The sequence below is a fragment of the Vidua macroura genome, chromosome 8 (assembly GCF_024509145.1).
Source record: "Vidua macroura isolate BioBank_ID:100142 chromosome 8, ASM2450914v1, whole genome shotgun sequence".
In the NCBI taxonomy this organism is placed as follows: domain Eukaryota; kingdom Metazoa; phylum Chordata; class Aves; order Passeriformes; family Viduidae; genus Vidua; species Vidua macroura.
This window is the reverse complement of record NC_071578.1, coordinates 14,758,904-14,786,459: the sequence shown is the minus strand read 5'-3', so window position 1 is coordinate 14,786,459 and position 27,556 is coordinate 14,758,904. Positions and strand designations below refer to the sequence as shown.

The window sequence follows — 27,556 nt, the reverse complement described above, 5'->3', positions numbered from 1 at the left end:
GTCAGGCTGCAGATCTCCTCGTCCCATAGTCACAGTAACAAAACTGGCCTGCTTCCCCCTGTTACCATTCAATAGATATCTGCTGTACCAGAAATGGGAGACCTGTAAACCCAGTGTGTTCATAAGCTGTATTGCTCCTAGTATTGTATTTCCTCCTAAAACACTGAAGTTTGAAACTGTGTACACCTGGCCTCAAATTTCCGAATCTGATTTTAAAAATAGCGATAGAGAAGCACTTCCATCGTCAAGGTTCATTTTGAGACACTGGGAATAATTCACAGTGGTACTTTGACAAACAAGTTACTTGTGAAACAACCATTTCTTGTCCTCTCTGGTGTTAAAAGAAAGCTTAAGTGTTTTTTAATTTACATTCCACTGCATTGTATCTCCATCTTCATAAATGGTACTAGGTTTATTGCTGTGAAGCCTTACTTAGGACAAAAAAACCCCACAAACTAAAACATGTTTCTTGTTCCATTTCAAAACATTAATTCCTCTATTCAGTTTCCTTTTCTTAAAAGCAGAAACATAACTTAAGGTGAATAACTTCTCAAAATGGAAGGAAGGACAATCTTCCTGAGAAAGAAAATTAATAGAAAGGATTTTATACAGTCCTATGGGTGTTGACTGATGTCACCCCATACTTCTGAAATCAAGGATAAACCATTCATCAATATTTTACTAAACTCACAACTAAGCCACGTTTAGTAGGTTTTGAGATTCTCCTGCAAGATAAGCATTTTGCTCATACGCCATTTTTAATGGCATTGACCTTTGTTATTTCCAATAGTACATCAAAACTAGGTGGCTGCTACATGACACAGAGTCAAAGATCCTCATCTACCATGCCACTGAGCCTGAAACCCAACTTCTTGCCAAGGACCCAAGCTCCTCTTGCCTGCTCTGAGACTAGCCTCACTTCCCCCTGCCCCAATTACAGCACCAACTCTAATGGAATGTAATAACACTCCTGCCCAGATCCACCACAACACATGAGTACTTCCAAAAGTTTCCCTCTTTGCAGTTATGATAATTCTGTTCCCCAGCCTATAATAAAAACTTCTGAAAATAATCAAGGAAAAAAAAATCATCCTCTTTTCTGAGATCAAAATGAATTTGCAATGGAATTTTGGTTTTGTTATGTGGGTTTTGGGAGGAGGAAGGAGGTGATGGTCTTTCAACTGATGTGAATGCGACTCTTTCCGGAGCAAGCAAAATGTGTAAGGAATGCAGAACGGAGCCCTTGAGGTATTTGGGGGATGGTGAGGGAACAAAATCAAAAGTGACTGAGGTGCCTCTGTTAAAACCATCTACTTTGTACGCACATGAGCATTTACTCATTAAAGATTCATAAGAACTTTATAGTTTTAACGCACATGTGGCCAGTGTTACAGTTCAATAGCCAGAACTCTTAAAAAGGAAATAAAAGAAAAAAAAGGAAAAAAAAAATCAGACCAAAAAAAAAGAAGGAAGATACTTTATTTTTTTTAACTGACTTTCTTTTCAAGGGAGATAGAAACCTCCTTTTTAAACACCAAAGCACAGTTGCTGCAAAAGCCTGTCATTCTAAGAAAGGTCTGAACAAATGAAAACCAAATCAATATTTCTGTTGTAATTCATATTCACAACCATGGCCCTTTTCCTACTTTGAATTTCTGCATTTCCTTGCCCCAAAAAAGGATGAAATATGTCCCTTTTTAACAATCAACAAGATGCCGATGAGGAGCACCTTGAATGGCTCCTTAGCTGCAAAGAAGAAGGCAAAACAAAAAGAGAAAATAATTAGGGAAGGGAAAGAAGAGCCGTCTCTGTATTAAGCTGAAGGCTTGAACATGGAAGATTCAGCTTTGGACTTCTGTAGGTCAGCCCAGGATCTCACAACTTCAACAGGATCTACTCACTGTTTAAGAATTAATTGATTTTTTTCCTTTATGATCAGTTTTTCTGGTGCAGGTTATACTCCAGATTTGCTAGAGGCTGTTGTATTTCAAAGGTGGAGACATCTCTTTCAGAGCAGGCATGATGGGGATGTCTTAGAAACTGGCTGATGTTGGCATGTCCCATTCTATTACTTTATTTTCACTGGAAAGGTGAAGGGCTTTTTGCTGCTGTTTTCCTTTTCATTTTCTTCTGTGGTCAGAAAGACACACTTGACTTTCCAGGGGTTCCTATATTTTTCCCTTTGCCTGGCAAAAATCACAGATTTTATACAGAAGACAGGCAGCCATCAGCAAACCCTCAGCAAACTACCCAAGCTGGCATCGGACTGAGGGAGGACTGAGCTACATGCATTAGTATGTAAGACATACCTCTGGCATAGTTGTGCAAAAGAAATGTTTTGCAATGAAGCAGTAAATTGTGTAAGCTTTGTCTAGCAGATGAATTACAGTTTTTAGCTTGATTTTTTGCCCCCAAGAGACTCCTAAGTAATTTTTTCCAATACAACACAGACCATTCACTCATTGCCAGTTTTCCCCTACAGGGTCCTGCAGTGTGTATCTGAAGCACGTTATTTTTAAGCAATGTGAATTATTCCTTCTTCCTCCTCACTGTGAGCGGCACATGACTCCGTCTGCAGCCATGGATCCACCAGCCATTCCAGGGATAAGGAACACAAAACATACACCTAAACACAGGTGCCCACCAGTGTCCTCAGCCAGGCCTAGCCAGCCCTGCCAAGAAACACCACATGGTTTGAGCAGGTCAGAACAATGAATTTTCCTCCTTTTTCAGCACCTCTTTGGAACTCTCCACTTTCCCTGTGTGAGCATCAGCATCCCAGCACTTGGTCACATCTGTACAACTGTACACAACTGATGTTTTTGCATCTTCCCAACTCATGTCCACTGCAGTACCAACAGGAATTCACAACCCTGCTTTCTCCACCTGGATTTTTATTTAATTTCATACTCCATTTTTCCTTCTCCTACATTAATCTTCTTTTTTACCATTTCCAATAATCTCTTTCAGAAGCAGGGACCTTAGCCAGAGAGCTGTAGGTGTTACTATTACCATCTACAAAGATCACCTTCATCTCCAGTTCAGCTGAGCACGCACGGTTCCCTCATATTGGTTAATGTGCTGCTTGGCTCAGTGCTGTGACACTTCAGTGCAGCTGAGAAGCTCAAAAGGTATTGCTCTGCAAACCCTGATAAAATAGGCAGTCTTCCTATACATTCATTTCTAATTCTGTCAAATTTATTATAATAAATCCAAAGCTAGTGTCCCTTTATTAGTAAAATATTTAGTGCTCTCTGTTTGACTTTCATTCCTCAGAACTGTTTGGTCAAGAAAGTTCTCTATATCCTTAGATAATTACCTCACTATTGGCCTCAGGAAGATAGAACATTTTTTTACCAAATGACCACATCTGTGCCATGTCAGGCTTAGTTAGAGATTAATAATAGGTACTATGAATCTGCCTACAAATTTTCACACTCAGAGTATCTTACAGCTACATTGAGATTGACCATACACAATAAATATCAGTCTCAAAAGCATGCAAGTTAGCAGCAACAGGGAAGATAGGCAAAATGCAAATTGGACCAATTTGAGTTTGTTCAATAATACACCTCAAACTCTGCCTCAGTATAAGCTTACTTTGGTTCATATTCTATTCTATTATTAAGTATTCCACAGGATTATACAAAATTTATTGACATGCTCATGCCCACATCTAACATGTGTAAAGACCATCAAGTTGACAGCTCTACTGAAGCATTCTGGAAACAGTAAGAGCAATGCCTATTATGACATCTGGATTTCTGAGAAAAAGAAGGGAGGATATTTGATATTCCTCAGTATCAGGTATTTGATACACCACCATAAGGAAAATGTCTGGATTCTTAACGGTCTTTTAACAAGTAAAATCAATATGAAAAGGCAGATAATTCTATAGTCCAATCATCAATTTTTTTTCTCAGCTAATGCATAGTATTTTTCAATTCATTCTGCTAAGATCACCTAACCTGATTTGTCTGTAGTAAAATAATTATTTTAGCAATTAATGCTTGTATTGCTAAGCTCTAATAGGTCATTCAAGACTGAAACAGAAATTTTTGTCATTCCACATGACCAAAATCTGACATACAACATTATTTTATTTTTCTGGTTTTTACCTTTTTGTCCTCATTTTTACAAATTTTAAGAATAATTCTTTTTGATTCAAGGTGTTTCTACTTTTGCAAAACTACTCTTTTTTAAAGAGTACAAAACTACTCTTTTTTAAAGATATTAGCATTTCAGGTGAAACTTTTTTATTGTTTTATATTTAGTTCACTGTACAGCTTTTAGGTACTCACTTTTGGGCATACTAAGCCACTGATATTGTAACTCCATCATCATGAACACAGACCTGGTAATCAGAATTCTCATACTCAGTCCCCAATGAATGCAGTTAAAATTCTTCTATCCATAATTTCATTCACTTGGACTATGTTAATTATGGTCCTGAGCTCTGTAAATATCTTTGAACTCCTTTCTCCCACTTTCTTTATCCACATGAATCCAGCAAGATACTGTGATAAAGACTTTTACTGGGAATTTTCACAGTTTATAGATGATACACACACAAATAATGTACCAAGTGCACTTTGTTTAAAAACTTGCATCTCAGCCAAATGGAAAGAGATTATTGAACTGTGCAAGACCCCATCTGAAACAGGGACAAATTTCTGCCAGATTTCATGTCTGAATATTTCAAATCTTAACGTAAGTGTTCAGGGAGGAGAGGGGAATGGATGCAAATCCCAATTTTGAATGATTTCTTTAAATCTTGGCCAAAGCACACTTGTCCTCAGAAAGAACCCATCTGCTTTTTAACAAACCTCTGTAAGAAGTTAACCCCTGGCTTAACCTAAAATGAATCACGCAATAACCAAAAGATCTGATGAAACTATTCACACCAGAGATTAAAAACACAGAATTAGAACAAATCTGTACTAAGCTCTAAGAAGAGACTTCTGCTTATGGCAAGAGAAAAAAAATCACAAAATTAAACTTTCAACCTTTTAAGTGTTTTATTGGAGAAGTAAGTTCACGTTTTAGAAGATTTTAAAGAAAAAATTTGTACAAATAATCTTTATGATGCTACATTTGCCTGAAGTGGCAACACTACTATTTAATGACAATATCTATTCCATTCTAGGAAAATACAATATACAATTCTATCAAACAGCCGTAAAAATAGGGCATAAAACATATTTAGAAAGAGTTCTGTGGTGCAGCAAATTAGATCTTTTTTCCTCAAAAAAAATTTACAACATGTACTCATCTTTCAACCAAGAAAACCAAGAATGGGTACTCAGATTTATAATAGTTCAAATTATCTTAAAAAAAAAAAAAAGAAGAAAGAAAAAAAGTAAACTAAAAGTATGGGAGGTGTGTAGAAACTGAACTGATGAGCATTATTCCAAGCAAAAATCATGCAGATCAAATTAGTCCTGATGTACTTGTTGCTGATGAAAATCATGTTATAACAAGAATAGACTGGACTCTGGAGAAGTTTCTTTAGGATTAAAAAAAATATATAATTCTTTGGGTTTGGCAACAGTTAATCAATTTCATGATGAAAATCACTAATTAAAGGTTACCTTCAAACAACCTGGAAACAGGCAACCCAAATCATCAGGGGGTGGTGAATGTATAGGGATATTTTCCTTAGCAGAACTGTAACTTTCCTGTGCAAGGCATGGAAAGATCAAATCGCTTCCATTGCCTCCTTCTCTGAGAGTAAAGAGAGCAAAGAGGGGACAGAGGATAAAGACCTGCAGCAGCGCCTCATATTCTATCAGTCCTTTCTTACACTGTTCCCTGAAGTCCTTTCTGTGATGTGGTTAGGATGAAAAAGCAAAAAGCAAGGCAGTCACATTCAATTTAATTGCATGAAGTCTTTTTAAAGTTAGGTAGGATAAAACTAAATGGGTACACTACAGTATAACAGTACTAACACCCAGAAATTCTTTCTTTTCAGCAGTATAATAAAATGAAATAAATATATGTTTAGGAAGATACAAGCAAATAAGCCAGAAAATGAAGCTTATGCAATCCCAAATTTAACATACAAAAATGCACAAAATAGCTGACATGCAAAAGAGAAAGGTCAGTAAAGAACAAAACCAAATTGCTTTGCCATTTAGCACTGGAGGATGTAGGTAGCTTGCTGGGTAATTGGCTGATTGACTGTTCTGCTAACTTTCTGGGTGAGTGGTGGAGCAGAGAGGCTGCTTTCCTTCAGGCTCACTGCTGGCATATTGGCACTGATATTATACATACTTGCACATGCGCTCTCTCTTTTAATTTCTTTGAATCCATACTCTCTGTCTCACACAGGAGCCTGAAAATTCAATGGGAAATGAAAGGTGATTGCACGTAGAACCAACACTGCCAAACTGCCAGTATTGTTCTGATCTATCAGTTCATACTTACCTTATGTGAATTTATCCTAGCAGCTGATATAAACAGTGCACTTGTGTAGCTCTAAGTTAGAAATCTACTACTGTCTCAATATTGAAACAAGAGAAATACTATTTCTAGATTCACTTCAGCCTGACTGAAGCAGGAAAGTGAGCAGCAGCTGCTCTCACAGTTTACTTTTCTAACATTAGCCCAGTACTAAAGTTTGACAGTAAAATCTGTAACTAGTATAAAAGGTTCATTCAGTCATTCTGCAATACTGTGCATGATCCTGTCTGCTTTTTGCTGGCTCACCACACTTCATTAGGGTTGGTTTTTCATATATCATCTTTTAAATGTTGAACTATACAATTACTTAATAGGTCATTAGAAAAGCTTTGGTTTCAGAAAATGTGCATTTCATGGAAATCTGACTGAGGACCACAAAACAGTGTAAATGTTGTTTATCCTTCCCAACAATTTTGTAAATAGTAAGTTTTCTTTAAACCCAGTTAATGAAAACAGTATCCACATCTGCTTTTACATGCAGCTAACATACCAAGAAAACGGGGCAATCAATGGGACTTCATAGCGTACCATCAGCGGCTTAACACACTACAGCAACATATGCAAAAACGCTAAAACATGCAAGCATTTAAATAAATAAATAGAAATCACACAGCTAATGCTCTACAGTTCATTAAAAATGCTAGGGTTTTAGCCAACTGAACCTCAACCTCACTATGACACACCAAGTATTTAAAGAAATGAATTCCCCAGGTTCATTTAGCAAAAGAAAGCCTGGCACACCCCAAGTTACATGAGCTGTAGCAAGAGCAGCAACAATGACATACCTGTACCAGCTTTTGTGTAAGTTGGCCTGAGCCCAGAGCCCTGAAGAGCTCACGCTCGCTGCTGGCGTATGCTCAGCTCCATGTGTCCGGCACACAGCCTTCATAAATTACAGCTCTACATTCTTTGTATGCATCAGGCAGAGTTTCATTTCCCAGCCTGCACCTACTTTTTTCCTAAAATGCCTGCTAATGAAATAGCTGCTCAGTGGCATGCTGTGTTTTTCTCAAGAGACATTGGCTGCTCCTGTGAAAAGAGTTGAACACTGGGGAACAGCACCTCTATAACAACATGGAGACGCAGAAGAGCCACAAGTGCTGCTGAGAGACCTTAGGTGGGCTGAAGAAATGTAACTTGGCTTAGCTCACCTTTGTGAGCAGTAAACCCTAGTTCTTTTATTGAAGAATTGTCATATGAAAAAGCTTTTACAGATTCGTGGGGGAAATGGACCAAAGGTATGTAAGACCATAGGACTTCATGCACACTTATGGAGCTGTTTAAATAAGTATTCAGGTATAGAATGCTAAGCATAAAAAACAGAGTGCCTGTGTTGTGGTATAACACAGGCAACACAATAAGAATAAGCAGACAGAATGATGAAAGAACACACATACAACAACAAAGGACAGAAATACATATTTTTAATGATGCAATTCATGCAAAAAGAGAGAACTTTTGGGACTTTTCAAAGGGAAGAGACCTAAAATGAGAAAACAAGAGTTTAGGACGTGCACCCATTAGCACAGCAACTCAACACAGAGGTAGGAAGACCAGAAATTTCATTATGTAAGTATGAACAATAGAAGAAGTTCTGCATAAAGACCATTTCCATCCAACATGCTACTGGTGACCCCTTACAAATACTTGACCCTCCACCTCTGTGCTAATACTTACTATTTTATAAGACCATTTTTCTAGTTTTGTTCTATGTTTTTCCTTTCATTGTCACTGCTCATCAAAGATTTCAGCAAGGCAAGTAGAAAGGTAGGAAATTAATGAATGAAGGAGAAGTTATGTCAGAGCTATTAGCTAAGATGAATTTTCTCATCTTACAGTAATACAGAGTCTGAATACATGAGTAGATAGCTCTATGAAACCAGGGAGCAGCTGCTGCGCAATAACGTAGTCAGTAGGGAAATATGAGTGAAATGTCTCATTTCTGTTCCAAGTGAAAGACATTTAATTTGACTTACACAAATAAACTACAAAGTAATCATCACAGACTGCCACTCAAACACCTGAATGCAAGGAAATCAGGAGAGATGACCTGTAACAAAATGTCTATATTTTACCCTCTGTGCAGATGACTGAGCTTAGAAAAAAAAAAAAAAAAAAAAGGAAAAAAAAAAGGAGAAAAAAAAGTTCAATCTACTGAATTCTCAGTTCTTGAGAGGGCAAAAAGAAAAGGAACACCCTCACCCATCTAGCACTCAACCTGAAAATAGGGACAACAAAAATAAAAATAGGATGGAAAGTAGGAATCGATTCAATGTCCTCAGCAGAAAGCTTTAAATTTTCACTGGCCTTCTTTAAGTAACCATTTGGTCAGCACTGGCTTGTTATGCAAGAGCAGAGAAAGCAGCTTTGTACAGTCCTCCTAAGCCCTAAAGTCACAGTGAATTTCCCAAGGATATTTATTTACTGCATGTAAAGGGATGCAGAGGGGTCTTTTCTAGATTCAATTGTATCCGTTTTACAACACGAACATCACTTCTGAATGCTAAACTAAGCTTAAATTTTCCTCATCTGAGTATTCAATTAACTGGATTAAAATCAATTGTTTAGACTATAAAGAGAGTACATTGCCATTATGTATAAAATAAATCTTTGCAGATAATAATCTTACTTTTAGATACTTCAGGCATTGTACCCATAATTTTTTTTAAAGACATGTACAATTCATGGTTATTTTCATTATGTCACTAAGAGATTATCATATTTTTGGCTTGCTTAGATGAGCAAAGTGATTATTATATTACTGTTTATAAATGGTGAACCCTACAACGAGAAAAGGATTAATATAAGTTAAAGGATAAAAATACTAAAAAATCATATGGATAAAAATAGGCTATGAGTACATTTAGATCATAGATAAGAAAAAGTAGAAATAAATATTTGGAACAGCCTTAAAACATTTTTTCAGTTTGATATTGTTTATGCATGAATATGGCTTACTAGAGTTAAACTGTAGCTTGTGACATGAACTTTTGTATATCCAGAGCTGAATCCTCCCCAGGCATCTTCCAGGACCAGCAACATTTATTTATTTATTGTTTGTTTGTTTGTTTGATGCAGAACATGGCTTCAGAAGTTTCCCCTGCTCCTCTTGTTTTGCTAAAAAAGGCTAAACGAGGGTGTATTGGATAGTTTACACTGGTAACCTGCTGTCGTGGTTTGACATGGAAGTGAATTTTTTTTCCAGGAAGTTGGGTCAAACCAATCAGTGGTCAGGTTTGGATATTGGCACCTGGAGTGACCACTGAAAGTATGGGCACGCCTCTGAGAACACAGGGGGTTAAAAGCAAGAACTCCCAGGGGAGCTGTCTCTTTGGTTCCGGTCGTCAGAGAGTGCAGACTCTCCCCTGCCCAGCCATGGGCTGGGTGGGGGAGGGGAAGCCACGCGGCCTTGTCCAGGTAGGCCGAGGGGCTGAGGGTCTGGAACCGAGCCAGCTCCTGGACGGAAGGGTGGAGAGAAGTGGAGATGCCTTTGTTCCCCCCCCACAGAGGGAAAGTGACAGAGAGCCTGGCGGCACTGGAAATTTGCCGGCAGAGGAGAAGGAGAAAGGGGGGGGATGATGCCCAGCGTGGGAGGCGGAACGCTGGACCGAGATATCAGCCGTCCAGGGAGTCTGAACTTTTAACCCTTTCCGGGAAATGAGGGCTTTTTAAAATATTACTCCTCCTTGATTTGTAGTGGAAGAGAGACAGTCCGGGACCTGAGATGTTAGAAGAAGAAATATTTAGGTGGGAGGAGATGATGAAGTAGCTTTTGGCTGGACTTTTCTTGTTAGCCATGGACTGAACCAAAATCTCCTGCAATAGAGACTGCATTTTAGGGGGATGCAGTGGTGACCCAAGGAGACCTGCTTCAGCTTCTAACAGCACAGGAATGGCAAGAACAGAAGAAAGCTGAGGAGGGAATGGTGATTCCCTCTGTCTTCGGGAAAGAAGATGATTTCTGTTCTTGGACCCTTGGCCCCAGGGGAAAATGGGGGGGACTGTAGTCCCAGGATGAGAAGCTGAACTGTTGTATCTTTGGGTCCATGGCAAAGCATCCTTAAAGGAGCCCTATGAGCAGTCTGTCCATGCACGGTGGTGAGAGCACTGTGACATGGAAAGGAGAGTGTCACACTGGCAGATTTTCTCCGGGCGGTTGCCATGTGTGACAGGGAAACACAGGAGGTGGCAACTGTGTTTCCTGGGGGGTCTGTGGTGCAAGAGAGACTTCTCTCTCCCTTGATAGCTTGAGTATTGATTATCTGAAGGGTGGTAATTTGATCAGGAGTCCCAGGTGGTGTTTCATGGTGGGTGTTTTTGGAAATTGGGAGGAGAAGGGGTGTTTTAAAAGGTCTTCATCCTGGATTTAGTTTATGTGTTTTCTGTAGTAGTAGTAGTTTAATAAAGTTTTTTTTCCCTTTGTTATTAAGCTTGGGCCTGCTCTGCTCTGTTCCTGATAACATCTCACAGCATTTATTTGGGGAAGGTGCATTTTCATGGGGGCGCTGGCATTGCGCCAGTGTCAAACCATGACACCTGCTCTAGTCCTGTACTGGAAAGTCAGTGCCTGTGTTGGCATGCCTTGCTGGCACAGTCGTGGCTAAGGAAACTGTCAGAATGGCTGATGAGGATTTATTGGTTACAGTTGCAAAAACATGAAAAAGAAAAATTAAAAAACCCAACCAGTGGCACATTACAATTTCTTCCTCTGTGACACATTATAAGGTTTAGGGCCATTATGTTGAACTGAAGTTCCAGTGTTCTTAATGGAGAGCTGGAAAGCTGCTAATGGACTGGCTCGTTTATGGTGTATGTGATGAGAGGGAGAGCAGAAGAAATTTTCTTTTTATCCCTGGAAGTTCAGGCTGGCTGCAACCCATTCTGGTCTTACATTCCTAAATATTTTTGTAAGTTCACATAACTCTGTACAGTAGGAAAGCTTAATACAGTATTTAAACTTCACTCAAATGGGAGAATTGTCCCTGGTGAAGCACTTGCACTTCTCAGAAATACCTAAAAGCAATTAATGGCACAAAGGGGAAAAAAGTATCAAATTCTCAATTTAGCTGCTGACATAGTACATAAAACACTGTTTTGTTCTGAACACAATGTACTTTAAACTCCCTTTCAACAGAAAAGCATGTCTTTAAGGTCTTTAAAAAAGTATTAACTTACTTTGCATGAACAAACAAATGGGAATACTGAATGCAAAAAAATGGTAAAACACACTTGGTGAAAGTAATAAATGTACCGTGTGTCTGAGTACATACATTAGGTGTAAAACTTTCTTTCATTGGCCATTAATTACAGCATCATGGCAGAAGTGTTACAATTATGACTGAGGGTATGTTTTTTAATAAATTTGGCTTTCACAGGCACCCACAGCTAACATTTTTCCTGATTTAACATTTTTCATATTTTTTCATAGACAGAGATTGATTTACTTTAAGAGATTCAGGTTGCCCCTTTGGCAGTTTCCTGGGTTATAAAGGCATGATAAAAACATTTTACTTCTGCTTCAACAAGTTTCTTGCATTATGCTAACTCAAGTGGCTTATTTTTAACTTAAACCACTTATTTTTATCAGATGAATCTCATTACCACTGCATATAGCAATTTTATTTCATTTTTTCAAGTTAACAAGCAAACAAAAATATTCATTTTATTTCAGCACAATGTTTCTGTCTGTATTTTCCTCAGCAAAACACTTTCTAAAGCAGCACATAGTGGAATTTTCTAATTCTTTTTTTTTTTTTTTTCACAGAATATGTGCATAGCTCAGACTATACAAACATCCTCTATAGCTCTCCCAGTCACTTTCCATTTCAAGAACGAGGCAATTTGTGTTAACACAAGACAGCTTATCATGTGCTAAGTCTGCATGCAATTTTCTCGTGAGAACAACCATTTTGTACCTACTTGACACACGCAGCACTATACTACACCCAACTAATCAATTCTGTCTATATTAAGAAGTGGGCAGAAAAACTGCCCACAGCTGTTATATTACATCAGCTTTACTAACTACTTCAGACAACTCATTTTGGGGATTTTTTTTTTTCTTTAAACTAAACTGGCATAAACCATAGCCCTTCTTTCCATTCCTTTTCAATTCTACTTTTTTTTTTTTTTTTTTTTTTGCCTTCTCAGAGATTATTGGCAAAGCACAAGCATCAAGAGAATAAGCTGTGCTTTCTGCAGGCATCCCCAGAAGTTTTGAGGGCAGCAAGCTCCCAGGGTCATTGGTACCCTTGAAGCATTTACAGACTAGCATGATATGAATGAGTAATAGCATGTTTTCATCTGAGATCTCCCAGCCCAGTCTACAGACATGCACTTTTGGCAGACAATAACTTATATACATAGGGGGTTTTGTCCCTTATAAGTAAGCAATTGAGAAATGTCTGTCAATTGATATGAAGTCAGAAGTGGAGACACAAAAAGAAAAGTTATCAGTAGGGCCCAGAAAACTCTCTGGGAGGGAAGGATTGAGTTTGGAGCTTCTCTTTGGATACTCACTTTTACCCAACACCACCATGATGTTGAGATGTCCCTAGTCAGAACATGAGATCTCTTGCATCTCACATGTATGATTACTACCAGGTGAGGCAACTTTTTGGTCTTCTTGAATATAAACATGTTCAAGACCACGTTGCATCTGATTACAGCTAATATATAGTATTTTCTGGAGTTTGAGAGGGTTATTCCACCAATAGCCTACAGCTGAGGAATCTGAATAAAAGGATTCAGTAAAACATATTGAATAAAAGGCTTCAGCTACCAATTCACCTCACAGTTCCCTTCATAAGATTAGCTCAGTTGCTGATGAACTAACACTAATTTTTATCAGCTTGGCTTCCCAGAATGCTTCTCTCTGACTTCATACAAACTGCCCTAAAACCACATTTCTGTTTTTCCTACTGTTTCAACCAGTCTGCGTTTCTTTATAGAATCATTTTTGCATCATTCCTAAGTGGTATAGTTAAGCTTTGTCAATCAAAAAAGATTCTATATTTTGTGACTATAAAGCAGTTTAAATTAAACATTGGTGTCTATGATAAAAATGATCCTGTGAAACTGCTGTGTCCCCTGCTGAACATTTTTATTTTGCCATGCTCACATTTCCAACAGAAATCTGTTTTGCAAATAGTTACACTCAAAAGTCCATCGATGCAGCCTGGAAAACCACTGACATCTTAAATACTGGTACTACACCACGTCCATGCCAGCAGTTGGCCATTTTGTGCCCAAGCTGAAACCATAGTTCCATGTCACAAGCAGAGGAAGGTAATCTCAGCAGCGCATTCAGAATGACACAAAGGCTTGTCACGCCCACAAGCAGCACCTGCGAGGGAAGGCAGCACTGAGCAGCTCTCAGATCTCGCTACAAACCATGGAATTAAGAGCAAAGACATAGCCTGGCAGCCCATGTTGTTTCCAGGGGGAAACAAGTAACCAGACAAATGGATGTGGCAGTTCGGGAGGCAAACAAAAAACAGGCTTAAAGTATAAAGAAAAGATGAAAATCACACTTGGTTCTGGACCCTTGCACCAGGAACAATGGGATTGATTTACTAACATGTTTTTCAGAGTTAATTACTGCTATTTTTAAACAGCACTGTAACATCCCAAAGGAAACATCCTCTTTTTCTAAAATTACTCCTTTTTTTTTTTCCACATTACAGCATAGCAACTCTACAGCAGTAGACATACAGGTTATTTTCCTGTTGTCTCATCCTGCAAAATATAATGTTTGTGACATCTAATAGTCTGTATTGTGACTTTGTACTGGTAAATAACAAATGAATAGAGGAAAAAAATGCATTACCTTTCTGTCACACTGCATTACAAGTACTTTGATAGATACTTCATGGTTGTAAGACTTACAGTACATAGAGCCTGTTAGAGGGTAATGTAATTTTACTTCTAATTTCTAACTCCTCTGTTTCTGACAGTCATATTAAGAACAGCAAAAGTTTTACAATTCCTGATAGACTGCTAAAACATCTTTTTGATACTGCACACTAGAACATAATGGATTCTGGTGTTTAGAGAGTTTTTTTTGGTTGTGGGTTTTTTTGGTTGGTGGGTTTTTTTAACTCGTTTTTAGGGAGGCCAGTGTCAAAAAATACTCAGCTTTTGCACTACTAAATGAGTAACTTTGCCCAGTTTGACTTGTGACATTGATCCCACCTCTGTTTCTTCTCCTCTGGCTTCTCAAAATTTCTATGCAATGATAGCAAATTGGATACCCTCCTCCTGTGCAATTCATTAAAACACTGCCTGCAGCAAAATGATCTTACTTTGAAAAGCAATTCATCCTGTACTCTTTCACCAACAGTAAGGAACAACAGTGGCTTTTCCAAGTCCAGATCCATGATATTTTCCAAGGTTCCTAAGGTCTGCTGTTGCTTCTTGCTGTCTCTACCTTCTTGTAGGCAGGTATTTTCAACAAGCATCAGTGTCCTCTATCTGCACTTGTACATTTGTGCCCATTAAGGTTTCTTCCCAGTCAGGGCAGGAATGTACATAAATGAGTTCACATAAGGTAGAAATGTAAAATAATTGACATTACACAAATATCAATGTACTTTTTCTTGCTTTCTCTTTCCTGATAATCTGAGATCTCCCAGTATTAGTAGACCTGGAGATATTAAATTAGCAATACAGATAAAAACCAGAGAGGTAGAAAAAGATCAAGTGATGAGACAAAAATTGAAAGAAAATTAAAAAAAAAACCTCTAAAATAAGACAGTCCTTGATTTCCAATAATTTCTCTCAAAAGCCTCTTGTTTAACATCAACATATAAATATTGTATTACCTAACCATTATGCATTTGCTACCATATGCATAAAATTCCCTACATATACAATGTCCTTTATGATTAAGAAGAATTGTTTTCAAGTAAAAGACATAGAAGCCAAAAAGCTGTATTTTTAATTGAATGCAATGCCTAAAATATAACACCTTATCTTTGTCATCAGGTAATGACAAATGAAATCTGCCTATAAATAAATATGGTGGGGTAAAAACTTTGTTCAACTTAAAGTCAGTTAGAAATAATTAGATAATTCTAGCTAATTAAGTCATAAGGGAGAATTCTCATTGTAACATTAAATTTTATTTGCAATTACTAAGTTTGTGGTTTTGAATGATTTACGAGATATAATTCAAATATTGTAAATGCTAATGAGGAACTGTTGTTTGACGCTAAAAAAAAAAAAAAACTGGCAGTAAGGAACTGAAGGTACTCTTGTGCTATGAAGATCATTTTTATATCTCCTTTCAGTCTCATATGAGGCTCATACCAATCTCACCAATCCATGCCATTAATATTTTAAAATATTAAATTTATTTTATAGAAAATGTATTTTGTAGAAATAGATTGATTTTATGGAAAATACTCTTTTTTGACATGCATTTAATTATTTTACAGTAATTCAGTAATACATTACAATCTTCATTGACAAGTACATGAAGTTAGATATTTAAAGAGCACATTCATTGAAGTGAACATCTCTAACTTCTGTCTGCACCAGAATATATCTGACATTGGCATTATTGAATAACATGACCAAAATTATCACAATGGCAGAGAACCAAGCACCAAAGAGACGCAAAATCCCTCGCCTGCAGCCACCACAAAGACAGACTGGTGTGAGGAAAGCCAGGAGGAGTCCCAGGATGGGCAAGGAATCTGGTTCTAACCCAGGGATGTGATAAAAAACCCAGGAAAAAAAAACCCCACAAACTTACAGCAGCTGACCGTGGCATTTACTACCAATGAAAAAGTTAGATGGCTACGGAGGTGTGTGTATTAATCTCTGAAGAATACAGTCCAATTCACTACCTTAACACTCATTTTCTTGGTAGAAATTGCTTTTCTCCATGCTCCAGGATGAGCCTTAAAAAACATTTATTTCACAAGAAGCTAATCTAATTTTAGGTGATAAATGATTATTATATGCATAACTATTTTCTTTCCTCTTTCTGATCTGTCCACTACCTACATTCACTGGGTTTGTTTTCTCTTCAGCATTTGTAAAGCTCTTTATCTCCCAAGTATCTCCAACCCTCCAAACCAATTATCTGCAGTAGACATGTCTCTGAATGAACAGGTACCTTCACTTCAATAATGCATGAATTTTCAGAACTTTGTTTTTTAAGCGCAGGATTTACAAGTGCCTTTGTGCAGACCATATTGCAGGCAAACATAGCTATCAATTAACATCAACCTGCCAGCTACATTAGCTGTGTTTAGGACTGACAAAGGGAATTCTCCTGCCTCATGCAAACACTGGCATCATCATAATTAAAAATACAAACCCTTCATCTGACACTGAAACCAAAAGGGTAACTCAAAGTTCAATGACTGCCAAGAGGAACATGAATTGTTTTCAGTATGTTTTAGAGTACAGGCACAAAAAACTGGAGAAAAATCCCTGCTCCTGAAGAAAAATCCTTCCCCATGACTATTCCCATCCTTCTGCATCTAGCAGAATATGATCAATCACTTCAAACAGTAATGCAGCATAATGAGCTTTTGTAAGCATCTACAAGCCAACACAGTAAAAAATTTTACATGGAAAAAGCATCACAGCATTTCTCTAAACACTCAGCTCAGTGGCATTTGAGGTCTCCAAGCTTATCAATTTATTTTCTGCTAAAAGTGCTTGCACACTCCTCAGCTGCAAGATCGTCAAGGGAAAAAAAAAAAGCCAAAAATGTTGCACAGCTGGATCCTGGCTGTCAGTCTGAAATATTGTGAGTTCATAATAACCAGTATTTTTCTATTTTTACAACAATCCAAAAAAGAACACACATTCTAAATTTAATCTATGAAGTTTCTAATTTTAAAGATGTCATATACAATGTGTTGAAAGTAAAATTGTTAACAGTTTCTTTGAGCATATTTTCAATTCTTCACAGTACCTAGGAAGAACATCTGGTTTTTTGTGTGTGTGTGCACATGCACATTTCAAATGTATAGGCAGGGCAAAAATGAAGAGGACAGTAATTTAGAAAATGTAAATTGCATGTTAAAAATGTCAAACCTTTATGTTTTACACTTTCATTACTTGAATTTTGCTAAAGAAATTCTAAATATCATATTTTTGTAACAACTGCTTAACAGCATATTTTTTATCCCTTTTCATCCCTCAACTTAGTGTGTTACTACTTCTATTGCACACCACAACATATAGTTGCAGAATGTCCCACTGAAATCTATTAAAAGTAGCTTTTAGGCAATCTTGCCTGATAATAACTGAGGACAACATGTGGCTGTGCAGCACTGACATGTGACTGGAACTTGACTGTACAGCAGCACTTAATAAAACTACATATAATCTAAGTGTGCCCTGGTAGAGTAAGACTCACATATAGTGCTAAAAAAATTAAATCAAAACAAAAAATAAAGTCATTGCTAAATTCTTAGAGAGACTTCCATACTGTTTCTCTTTGTCTAGAAAATGTAACAAAGCAAGTTTCTGTGAAACAGTCACTGCTGCTTATTAGTGCCTGGCATGCTTTTCTTCTGGCTCAGCTGGGAAAAATATGTGTAATCTTGCTTAGTGATCTTTCATCCTGATTTCCCAAGGAAACTGCTTATGCAACCATGGTCTGTTTGTGTATGTTTCTTTATTTTTATTTGCTGGTTCCCTCCCAATAGCTTCTGAACCCGTTAGAGGTTCAGTCACTGGGACAAAGGAGCAACAGTCTCAGAGGTATAATGCTCCTATAAAACTAAAGGAAAAGTACATTTGGTTATGAAAGAGAGACAGAGCAATCTCAGACACCCACTTCTGAAAAGCCCAAGCACACAATCAATCCCACAGCACCAGGAGCACATGGCAGGGAAGCCACAATAGGCTGCCCCAGTGAGGGGGAATGTGGGGAGAGAGCTCAGGGCAGGGCTGTCCAGGCACCTGGGGTGCAGTGGCTGCTGTGCAGAGTAAGAAAATTAGCAGTGTGGATAACAGCTGAAGGACATATTGTTTTGTGCCAGCTGGCACCAGGATGAGGGCAAAAGATTTATTTTCCTTGTCTGGATCTTGGCTTTAGGTCCAGCACAGCTGGAGCACCTGACCCAATCACCTCAGTCTTTGTCCCCAGAAGCAGCCCATGGACTATGACTGGCTAAATATCCTCAGACACAAGAAGCCTTGCCACAGCTGGCACTAATACTCTCACTGCTGCACACTGAGGGGGATGGCAATGCTTCACAGCAGCATCCATGCCACATACTGCCATGACAAGGCATCTGCAAATAACTTGGTAACCTGCACTAGCCTATGATTCTTTGGGTGCATGCTTAACCCCATGCCCAAAAAATAAAAATAATTAAAATAATTCTTAAAGAAGAAAACTGTCACAGATTTTTCAATGTAATCTATTGCTCTGATTTATGCAATAATTACACCACCAAATTACACAGACAATTCAGTTCAGATCCTTCCAAATATTTCACTAAATGAGAGTTTTCAGATTGCCGAGACTTACTTGAAAGGGCTACTGCACTCTTTCATGGCTTGGAAAGCCCAATTTGCCTTTCTTTTATGGTACCCAGAGCATAGGAAAAACTTATTTAAATCTTTGTTATAACTCCTGCTGTTCTGGGAAGGCAGAACACTGACTGCAGAGAGGGAAGGCACTGAAACTGAAATCATTACAAGCTGTCAATTCTTTGCCCTGAGCTTAAAATCCAAACTGAATTCTCAGCCTCCTGAATGTGAAGCCAGCCATCTCCACAGGGTGTATCACAGGAATGGGTTCAAGGTGTGCACTCTTATTTAAAGAATTTATGGTCTGTGGATCTCTTCTGGTTAAATTCCATGTAGCTCTCCATATTTTTATAAAAAATTCTTTACCATGCTTGCTTCAAAAAAAGCTTATTTATATTCTTACCTACACTTCTGATTTTATTCCAACTCAAGGACCATATAACTGGACAGCATATAATACCTAAGTTTACAGAAAACCTTTGTTCTCCCACAGTATTTACTTCTAAATGCCTCTTGTCTCTACAGTGTAAGCTCAGTGGCATGGGGACACATCATGATCCAGATGCCACGTCACATTTGTGAGCCAACCTTTCCAAACCAGCACATGGCAATTTCTTAATTTCAGAAAACTGTAACTGTGGAGAGAGATTGCCACCTCTACAGGTCACTCATGAGTCATTGTTTATACACATACTGAACATGCACCTTTGTGAGTCAGTGTTTTTCAAAGCATTTTTACAAAATGCCTAGTAAAAATATTAGTATTTCATACATGTCTTTTGATCACTATTTTAATAGACATTATTACATTTCATTTTTAATACTAATGGGTTATTATTAAATATAGTACTACCTTTAAATAATTAAACAGGAAGTAACTGTTTCCCCAAACATATTTTTCCCTGGTTTGTTGGCTGTATCCTCTGAAAGCCTAGTATCAGGTTTCCTATAGCAGCAACACAGTCTGAGAAAATCTGAAATGCTAACCTTGTTATTCTTATCTTATGGTTGAAAAAAAAATCACAATTTTCTGAAAAACATTTTGAAAAAAATATTCCATGTATAATATTAGAATTCTACAATTGCCTTAGTTTTAGAGAAATCAATTTTGTCTTTCTTTTAGAATGGACAGTTAAGGGGTAAATAACTTTTCTCGATTTGCTTGATAGAATGAGAGTCCCACTTTGAGACAACTATTCAGTGAGGGACCTCACTTGTGTAACATGCTCTTGAGAAATCACCAGAACCTGAGAAGACTAACACTTCTGTAATCCAATTCCTGTTGTGACATGCATTGAAAAACAAAATAATAGGGGGAAAGTTGTCACTCTCTTATTGGAGTAGTGCTTCAAACCATTCTTTACCCAAAAAGAAGGTTTAAGCACTCCAGAATAGGGAAGAGCCAGAATATACAAGTCATTCAATTCCACCTGAAATTTTACTTCCCTAATTTTTCCCAGTTTGACATTGAATGATTTCATTTTCCATGTAAGCTTACACTCTTCTAGCTCATGATCTCATGGTAACTGTAAAAAAAAAAAACAAAACTACTGACTTATATGATTCTTTCCTCTATGGCACTCACATTACTTTTTCTTCTGAACAGGACCACAAGGAGTGCAAAGCCAAATTAGGTGAGTAATTCTTAACTCCAGCACATCTATGTTCCTAAGCACCTAATCAAGATTATTTTAAGGGAAGCTGGACTTTCCTGCTAGAGTACTTCCTTTCAGACAAGGAATGAAAGTTCTTGGTCCATTTTGATAAGTCATGAATATCAACAGCAGTTGCTGCCACAGTTCTCCATTGTGTGCACCTGAAGTACTGCTCTGGATTAGGTTCTGTCCAAACGGCAAAGCTGGGGAAACCTTTGTCCAAGAGCTAGGAGTACTCATCCAGCTGCAATTCATTCACACTCACCTCCTAGCAGACTATTCCAGCTGTTCTCACCCCTACAGCTGAAACTGGGATTTCACAGATATTGATAAGAAGCATATGGGGCCCGAGTGGCCCCAAATGAAACAGAAACAGAGCGGCCGAATCATGAGAATGTCATCACTTGAATTCCAGTCTTCAATTCACAGACCACTCATGGATTTTGTATTAACACCATAGCCAAACAGAATTATAAACAGAGGAGATGATACTCATTTTATCTGTACTATTGTGAAAAATCAGTACAGGAAAATGAAATGGTTTAGATTGTAATGGTATATGAGGCAACACACCTAAGGCAGTTTTTCTGTTTTCTCACTGTTCTTAGTTTTGTTAGTAAGTTTTTTCAGGTTGAACTATTTCTCTCACTAGTTAACTAATAAAATTCTTAAAACTACATGCTCAGTATAATTCTCCAATGTAAATTAAACCTTAAGAAAAACCTCAGAGGAAATGTTTTCTTTTAGTTCTAAACACTACATTAATTTCATTTACTTACATTACATGAGAATTTAACTTCCTAAATTCCATTCTTGCAATAAATATGTAATTCTGTTCTGTGTTCTAAATGGTTTTGTCTAAAATATTTGTAGACTTCTTTACAAACCTCATATCACTATTAATCCTAATATTAAACCAGTTAGTAAATAATACATCAATCACTCTATATTCCATATTACTTAATATTCCATATAATTTAATACATTAATATTTAACATTAATGAAAGTATTTGATACAACTATAACTTTATGCAGAGAAAATGTAAAGTTACTTAGCATAAATGTTCTGAGAGTCACTTTACCCAAATCCTTCAAAGGGATTGCTGTAGACCTTGAAATAACTTGTTTATTTTTAAACCACATTTAGAATACTCAAACAACTCGGTATGCTATACTTACCTATTTTATTCCACAACCATGAACAGCATGCATATCACACACATCTATAGCAAAAATATTAGCTAGGGTTGATTTTAATACTTAACTTCTTTGCATACAGAAATATTCACACCACACAGAATATATTCACGCATTCATGAATGTAGCAACAATTTCATATCAACAGTTCTACAAAATGCAGCTTCTCTTACAAAGCAGTATAAACGCAATTGAGCTTAAGCTGCAGGAGATGTTGGAAGATATGCATGACATAATTACTCATTTTTGATGTACTGGTACCAGAAGTTGCCTACAGATATAAGAAATAGCCTTTTAGGCTTGTTCACAATTATTCTCAAATGACTGACCTATATATATACAGAAAGCAGTGTTATTATAGTGTAGCTATTACTGCTTATTTATTTCCATTGAAGTTTCCAAATATTTTCTTCCTAACTCATTAGCTGCTCCTGAGCTCCTCTTCCCCCCTTCAAATATTGGCTAGAAATACATGGCCATGGAGCTTTATCAAAGTCATTGTTTGCTCCTGTGATAAATGCTGTCCAAGTTGTTGATATTATAATTAAAATATAGAAAAAAAAATAAAATTAGTATAGATCTAAAATAGAAGTATTGGAGACCAATGAGTTAAACAAGGCAAACTACATGTCAGGTATATTAGTGTTACCATTACACAGAGCAGTCTCTGCTGTGATAGTGCACATAGTGTAGTACACAGCTTTGACTGGATGTTTATTTTAGTTCCAAATTGATGGGAATGCTTTATTTTAGTTCCAAATTGATGGCAGTGTTTTCCTGCATGTTCCACGTCCATCCCCATGCACTCATTTTTATGCTGTTTCTTAACCTGATGACTGCCTAGAAACTCTACTGTGCAATATAGCTCAGAACATCTCAACTTCCTTATCTGACGTTTGTTTCTATATTTAAAGTACAAAGACTTTTAGTTGAAGGTGGAGCAAGGCTGATCAGTTACTCACAGTCTCTCCAGGGATCTCAGCCCGAAGAAAGAGCCATTCTTCAACCACAAGATCTTGTTGTTACTCAGAATCCTACAAGAAGTCAGGAAATAATCTGGTTAATAGAACATGATAATTCCACTGATCTAAAATAAATAATTATAGCAAGTGACTGCTCTGTAAAGTACTAATCACAAAATTCACTGCTTCATTTGCATTATCCCATCATAGCCGTAAATAAAGATTACCATTTCCCAAAGCACATGGTTTCTTCTTTATTAAATAAAAGCACTGGCAATAAATATGTCAAGAAACGAATTTTGACTCCAGTCTGAAAATTCCAACACTGCTAAATGCCGACACTTTACTAGTAGATTCTAAATTACCACTAAGGTACTTGTTGGTCTTCCAAGTCTGCAAAAAGGCTGATAAAGCAAAAGACATGTCAAAAACTGTTCCAGCAGATTAGAGGACAATAAAATCACTTTGCAATGGCTGCTGTAGCAGGGAGGTACAAGCCATCGTACCATGGATAGCTCATATACACAAACAAAGTATTTCATTTTCTATAGGAGAGACAAACAAAAACAGACAAGTCCAAAAATGTTTTCCTGTTGCAACCTCTGCATAATAGAAATTCATGCCTGACTCATCAAGCACCACCATTGTCACACACTTGCAACCTGACCCTGCATGCAGGCCATTGAAAAAGTTGTTTATTCTTCCTTTTTATGTTAAGGTACTGTGCATTTCACAAGTGATCGTTTCTAGCTCAGTGATTTTCCATCACTGTATGTTCCCAGCTATTTCAGAAGCAATACAATATGAACATGCACTTGTTCTGAAGATGTTACCCCTTAAAAACTTTCCAATATGCAAAAGAAATGGTTTGTTTTAGAAGCTGGAGAAATTGGGTTTTTAATCTAATGATTATGCAATGTGCATAAGAAGCATTTGTCTCTGAAAAATCTAATTCCAACTGACTGAGAAATGAGTCTTTTAATGTAACATTTACAATAAATTATACTTCCCTAGTGCACCAAAGTACATTTCAAAATAAGACAAGCAGTTTGCAATAAGATAGAAAGTAGAACAAAAAAAATTCAAAAGAAATTTTATATTCTTAACTAGCAAACTTGAGATTTTTTGATCAATTTTTAATTTTTGTCAAGTTTTTAAACAATCTGCTACACAAGACAAGATAGTCTTGCTCTTAGCATTTGCCATTGTATATGAACAGTAAGTTCTTTGGCCCAGCACAAACCCATCACATAAAATCTCAAGTCTAGGTGCAAATGTAACAACACTGACCCACAGGAAAAAAAAATCTAAATGTAGCAAACTTAAAATACTGCAATTTTAGTAAGATCTGCAGATTTCTGCAGATCTAAAATTCATAAATAAATGCATATTTTGATGTGAGTTGATGGCCCACCATGGGCCATCTGCATGGAGAAGAGAGGTGCTCAGATCTGACCTATCCTACTTGTGCTGCTTGTCAATACACGTGTGCAGCAGCATCACTCCTCACCCAGAACCAGACAGTGGCACCCACAAGTGGCAATTTGGCATCGATCATGATCCTTACACCCATGCATCTGAAAGCACACTGAACCCTAAGTTTGCAACAAAAATTAAACCTGCTCCAATATACACACAGTTTATTTCTATCAAATAAGAAAGGCCGCATCTCACAAGTTCCTCCTCCCACTTCTCAGATTAAAAATCGTATGTATGATAATATTCTTTATCTAATTCACGAACTCTTCTTTACCATGTTAGGAATACATTTCAGGAGTGACATGATGAAAGACTTGTTTAAAATTCAAAAGATCTAAACTAGAAAATGTAAATATATTAAATGCTCCAGTGCTTTATTTTCAGTATTCTATTACTTTATTCTTTTATTCAACTTGTCATCTGAGGCTGCACAGAACTGGAGTCAGTCAAGAAAAAATGAAGACCCAAATTTAAAATTGGCTAGGCTTGGAAAGACTAGCATAAATTAGTCCACTTCATATTGGGTCATTTTTTTTAATATGCCTTGTTACAGAGTGACCATCTTTGAGGTCTGTTACAATGACATTTGGATACAAAGATGATATCTGGACCACTCTGCATAGTCAGATTTGCAAAGATACGTTACTTCAAAACTCACGGCTGGCTTAGATACAAGTACTTCTGTCTGTAAAAAATTTTCATTGTGCCAATTGTTTTTCCAGCCTTCTATTCATTCTGCCCAGAAAAAGAGGCCAGTCTGAACTTTGCTGGCACTCCATGAAAATGCAGGTGGTCTCCTACTCTACCTCCAAATCCCATTCTGTACAGCCCTACGCATGTAGATTGAAACCAGCATCATTAATCCACATAAAACAAATTCCTATTAATTAAAGAGAACTATCAAACTAGTAATAAATCACAAGATTAAGCAGATCATTTAGTTCATAAATGGAATACAGTAAACACAGCTCATGATTCTTCAATACTGCTATCTCATTCATTTTTGTGAAAGATAAACTGAGTCTTGAAAAATGTGAACCACAAAATTAAAAAAAAAAAAAAAAAACAACACAACTTAGCTATGTAGATTTGAGTTTCTAAATGAAACCCTTCCAATCTTTATACCAGAGTTTCATAAAGACTTTCACACAGAGATCAGGTTTCTAAAATTAAGTTTCCTTCAGGGTTTCCTCTTCTCTACAGCGCCAACTTAAATTCAAGTTTTATAAACAAAGTAATATGGGTATCATAGTTAAAATATTATTATTTTTCTGTTCAGAAATGCAGCTTTAGAGAATCCTAACATTCCAGTATGGTCCCTAAGGAAAACAACATCCTTTCTAACAATTCATACAAGTTATCTACATTTCATTTAGCTGGGTGGTACTGCTACATGGGAAGAATCCACCTGTTTTTAATTAGTTTTAGTGATGTTCAAGAACTTGCAACAGGCTGTTATCAAGAAGGATTTGGCTTGCACTGAAGATCAATTCTGTGAATAAAATTAACAACTTCACTTGGAAACATAAATCACATTATTTTTCATACAGTAATAAATCACGTACTAAACTTTCAATGCAACTTGTAACATCCTTCCCTTCTGATAATATTTGCTGTGAGTATGAGGATCGAAGGGAGGAAAGTTTTGGTTACAATGTTCAAAATCCTAACAGAGAAATGAGGCTAAACTACAGAAAATGAAGTTTTTTAAAATAGTTAATGCCAGGAAAAATTGTGGCTCTTACTCTTGATGCTGAAATTACACTGAATAAGTTTTGTACATTATTTCTTTAGACAAGTAACAGAATGGATGTGAAATGTGTCAAGTATGGCCAAAATAGGCAAGTTTCTCTTTCCCCTCAAATACAGTCATCTGCTTACAGGGAAATGCTTCTAATTAAAGACCTGAAGAAATTTTGCAGTGATAAGCATCCTTTTCTTGAACTTACAGATGCAATGGTTTGGTAAATATGCACATGGAAAAAAGAAATGTTATTCATGTATTTTGTTTTGGAAAGCTAATAACAAATTTATAACTGTCAGATCTAACAGAAACTGACTCATCCTAATCAAACTTCAAATAGAGGTTGCATTTTTTAAAAATAAACTAGCACCATGCACCCACTGTGAATAAGTACTTCTCACATTTTATCTATCCATAGCATTTGCACTTGGTTGCTTTTTGGGATTTTTTTCTGATGTGTTAGTGAATCACAGTGATGAATCTCACTATACACTGCAACTAGGCAGCTGGTTTAAATAATTATCAGTTTCTAGCCATGTGCTTAGAATCTCACATTTTAAATATTTTATTCCAGCAGAAGAAACACTATGAAAAAATGAGCAGACTTTATTTCAATGATAGTATTTTCCAAAACCAAAATCCAGTTAAAGTAGTTCTTTTGTTTTGGTTCGGGTTTTGGGGTTGGTTGATTGGTTGATTTAGGCGTTGGTTTTTTTGGTGATGGCAGTGGGGTTTTTTCCTTTGTTTATTTTTTTTGGTTTTGTTAAGGAAGAAGTTTCCCAGAGAAGTCCTCTAATAAGCATTTAAAGCAGTTTGCAAACTGTCTTTGCACAATATATTAATGATTTAAGCCCAAGTAACTGAAAATCCAAATCAAGGTACTTTCAGTCCCAGCTCTGACAGGATACAACTAAAATAGTGCTGGGGAGCAATTTACTTGTCAGTACCACTCTGCTGATCAGACACGTTATGAACCACTTTGTTACTGCAGTTGACCCTCTGAAATCTTGTGTCTCTGCTACTCCTTCTCCTAAGACACTCTGGGGGACAGTTTACCCCAGGGAGGCTGTTCAGAAGATGTTAACTCTACACCAGCTTTGTCCTTTCCTGGCCCTGTGGAGCCTTCCAGCACTGGTCCTGTCCTGAAGGGATATCATTCAAACACCCTCTCTTGACTTGCACTGACATCCTAGAGCATTTATTCCATGCACGTAGTTTCACAGCACAAATGTGCTTCCCTGGGGGGCTGCAGCACAAGCTGAACACAATTTCATTCACCTTGTACTGGAAACCAACCAACCAAACAACCTCATTACACACCAGGACCAAAATCATGCCAAGGAGATGCTACCAATGGAGAAGCATGGACAGCCCATGAGCCACTGCTTCCACTCTCTCTTGGACGCCCTTGCTTTACAGGACAGACACATCTAAAAGAATAAATTGTTCTAATGGATAAAAGTAATCCCTCTGATTTTCTTTCTGATTCCTCTGTTTGAATTAAACAAGCCACAAATCACAGTTTGCTTAAAATGCTGCTGTAATTTTTGGT

At 37.2% G+C, this 27,556-nt stretch overlaps 1 protein-coding gene across 1 annotated transcript in view; it reads right to left on the bottom strand.

Moving 5' to 3' along the window:
• The window catches only part of LOC128810668 (adhesion G protein-coupled receptor A3-like), a 256,002-nt gene that overhangs the window by 190,525 nt on the left and 37,921 nt on the right, over positions 1–27,556 (bottom strand). Inside the window, exon 2 of the mRNA XM_053983732.1 lies at positions 22,782–22,853. Within this exon, the coding sequence (XP_053839707.1) occupies positions 22,782–22,853 (72 nt within the window). The remainder of the gene's footprint in view (positions 1–22,781; positions 22,854–27,556) is intronic.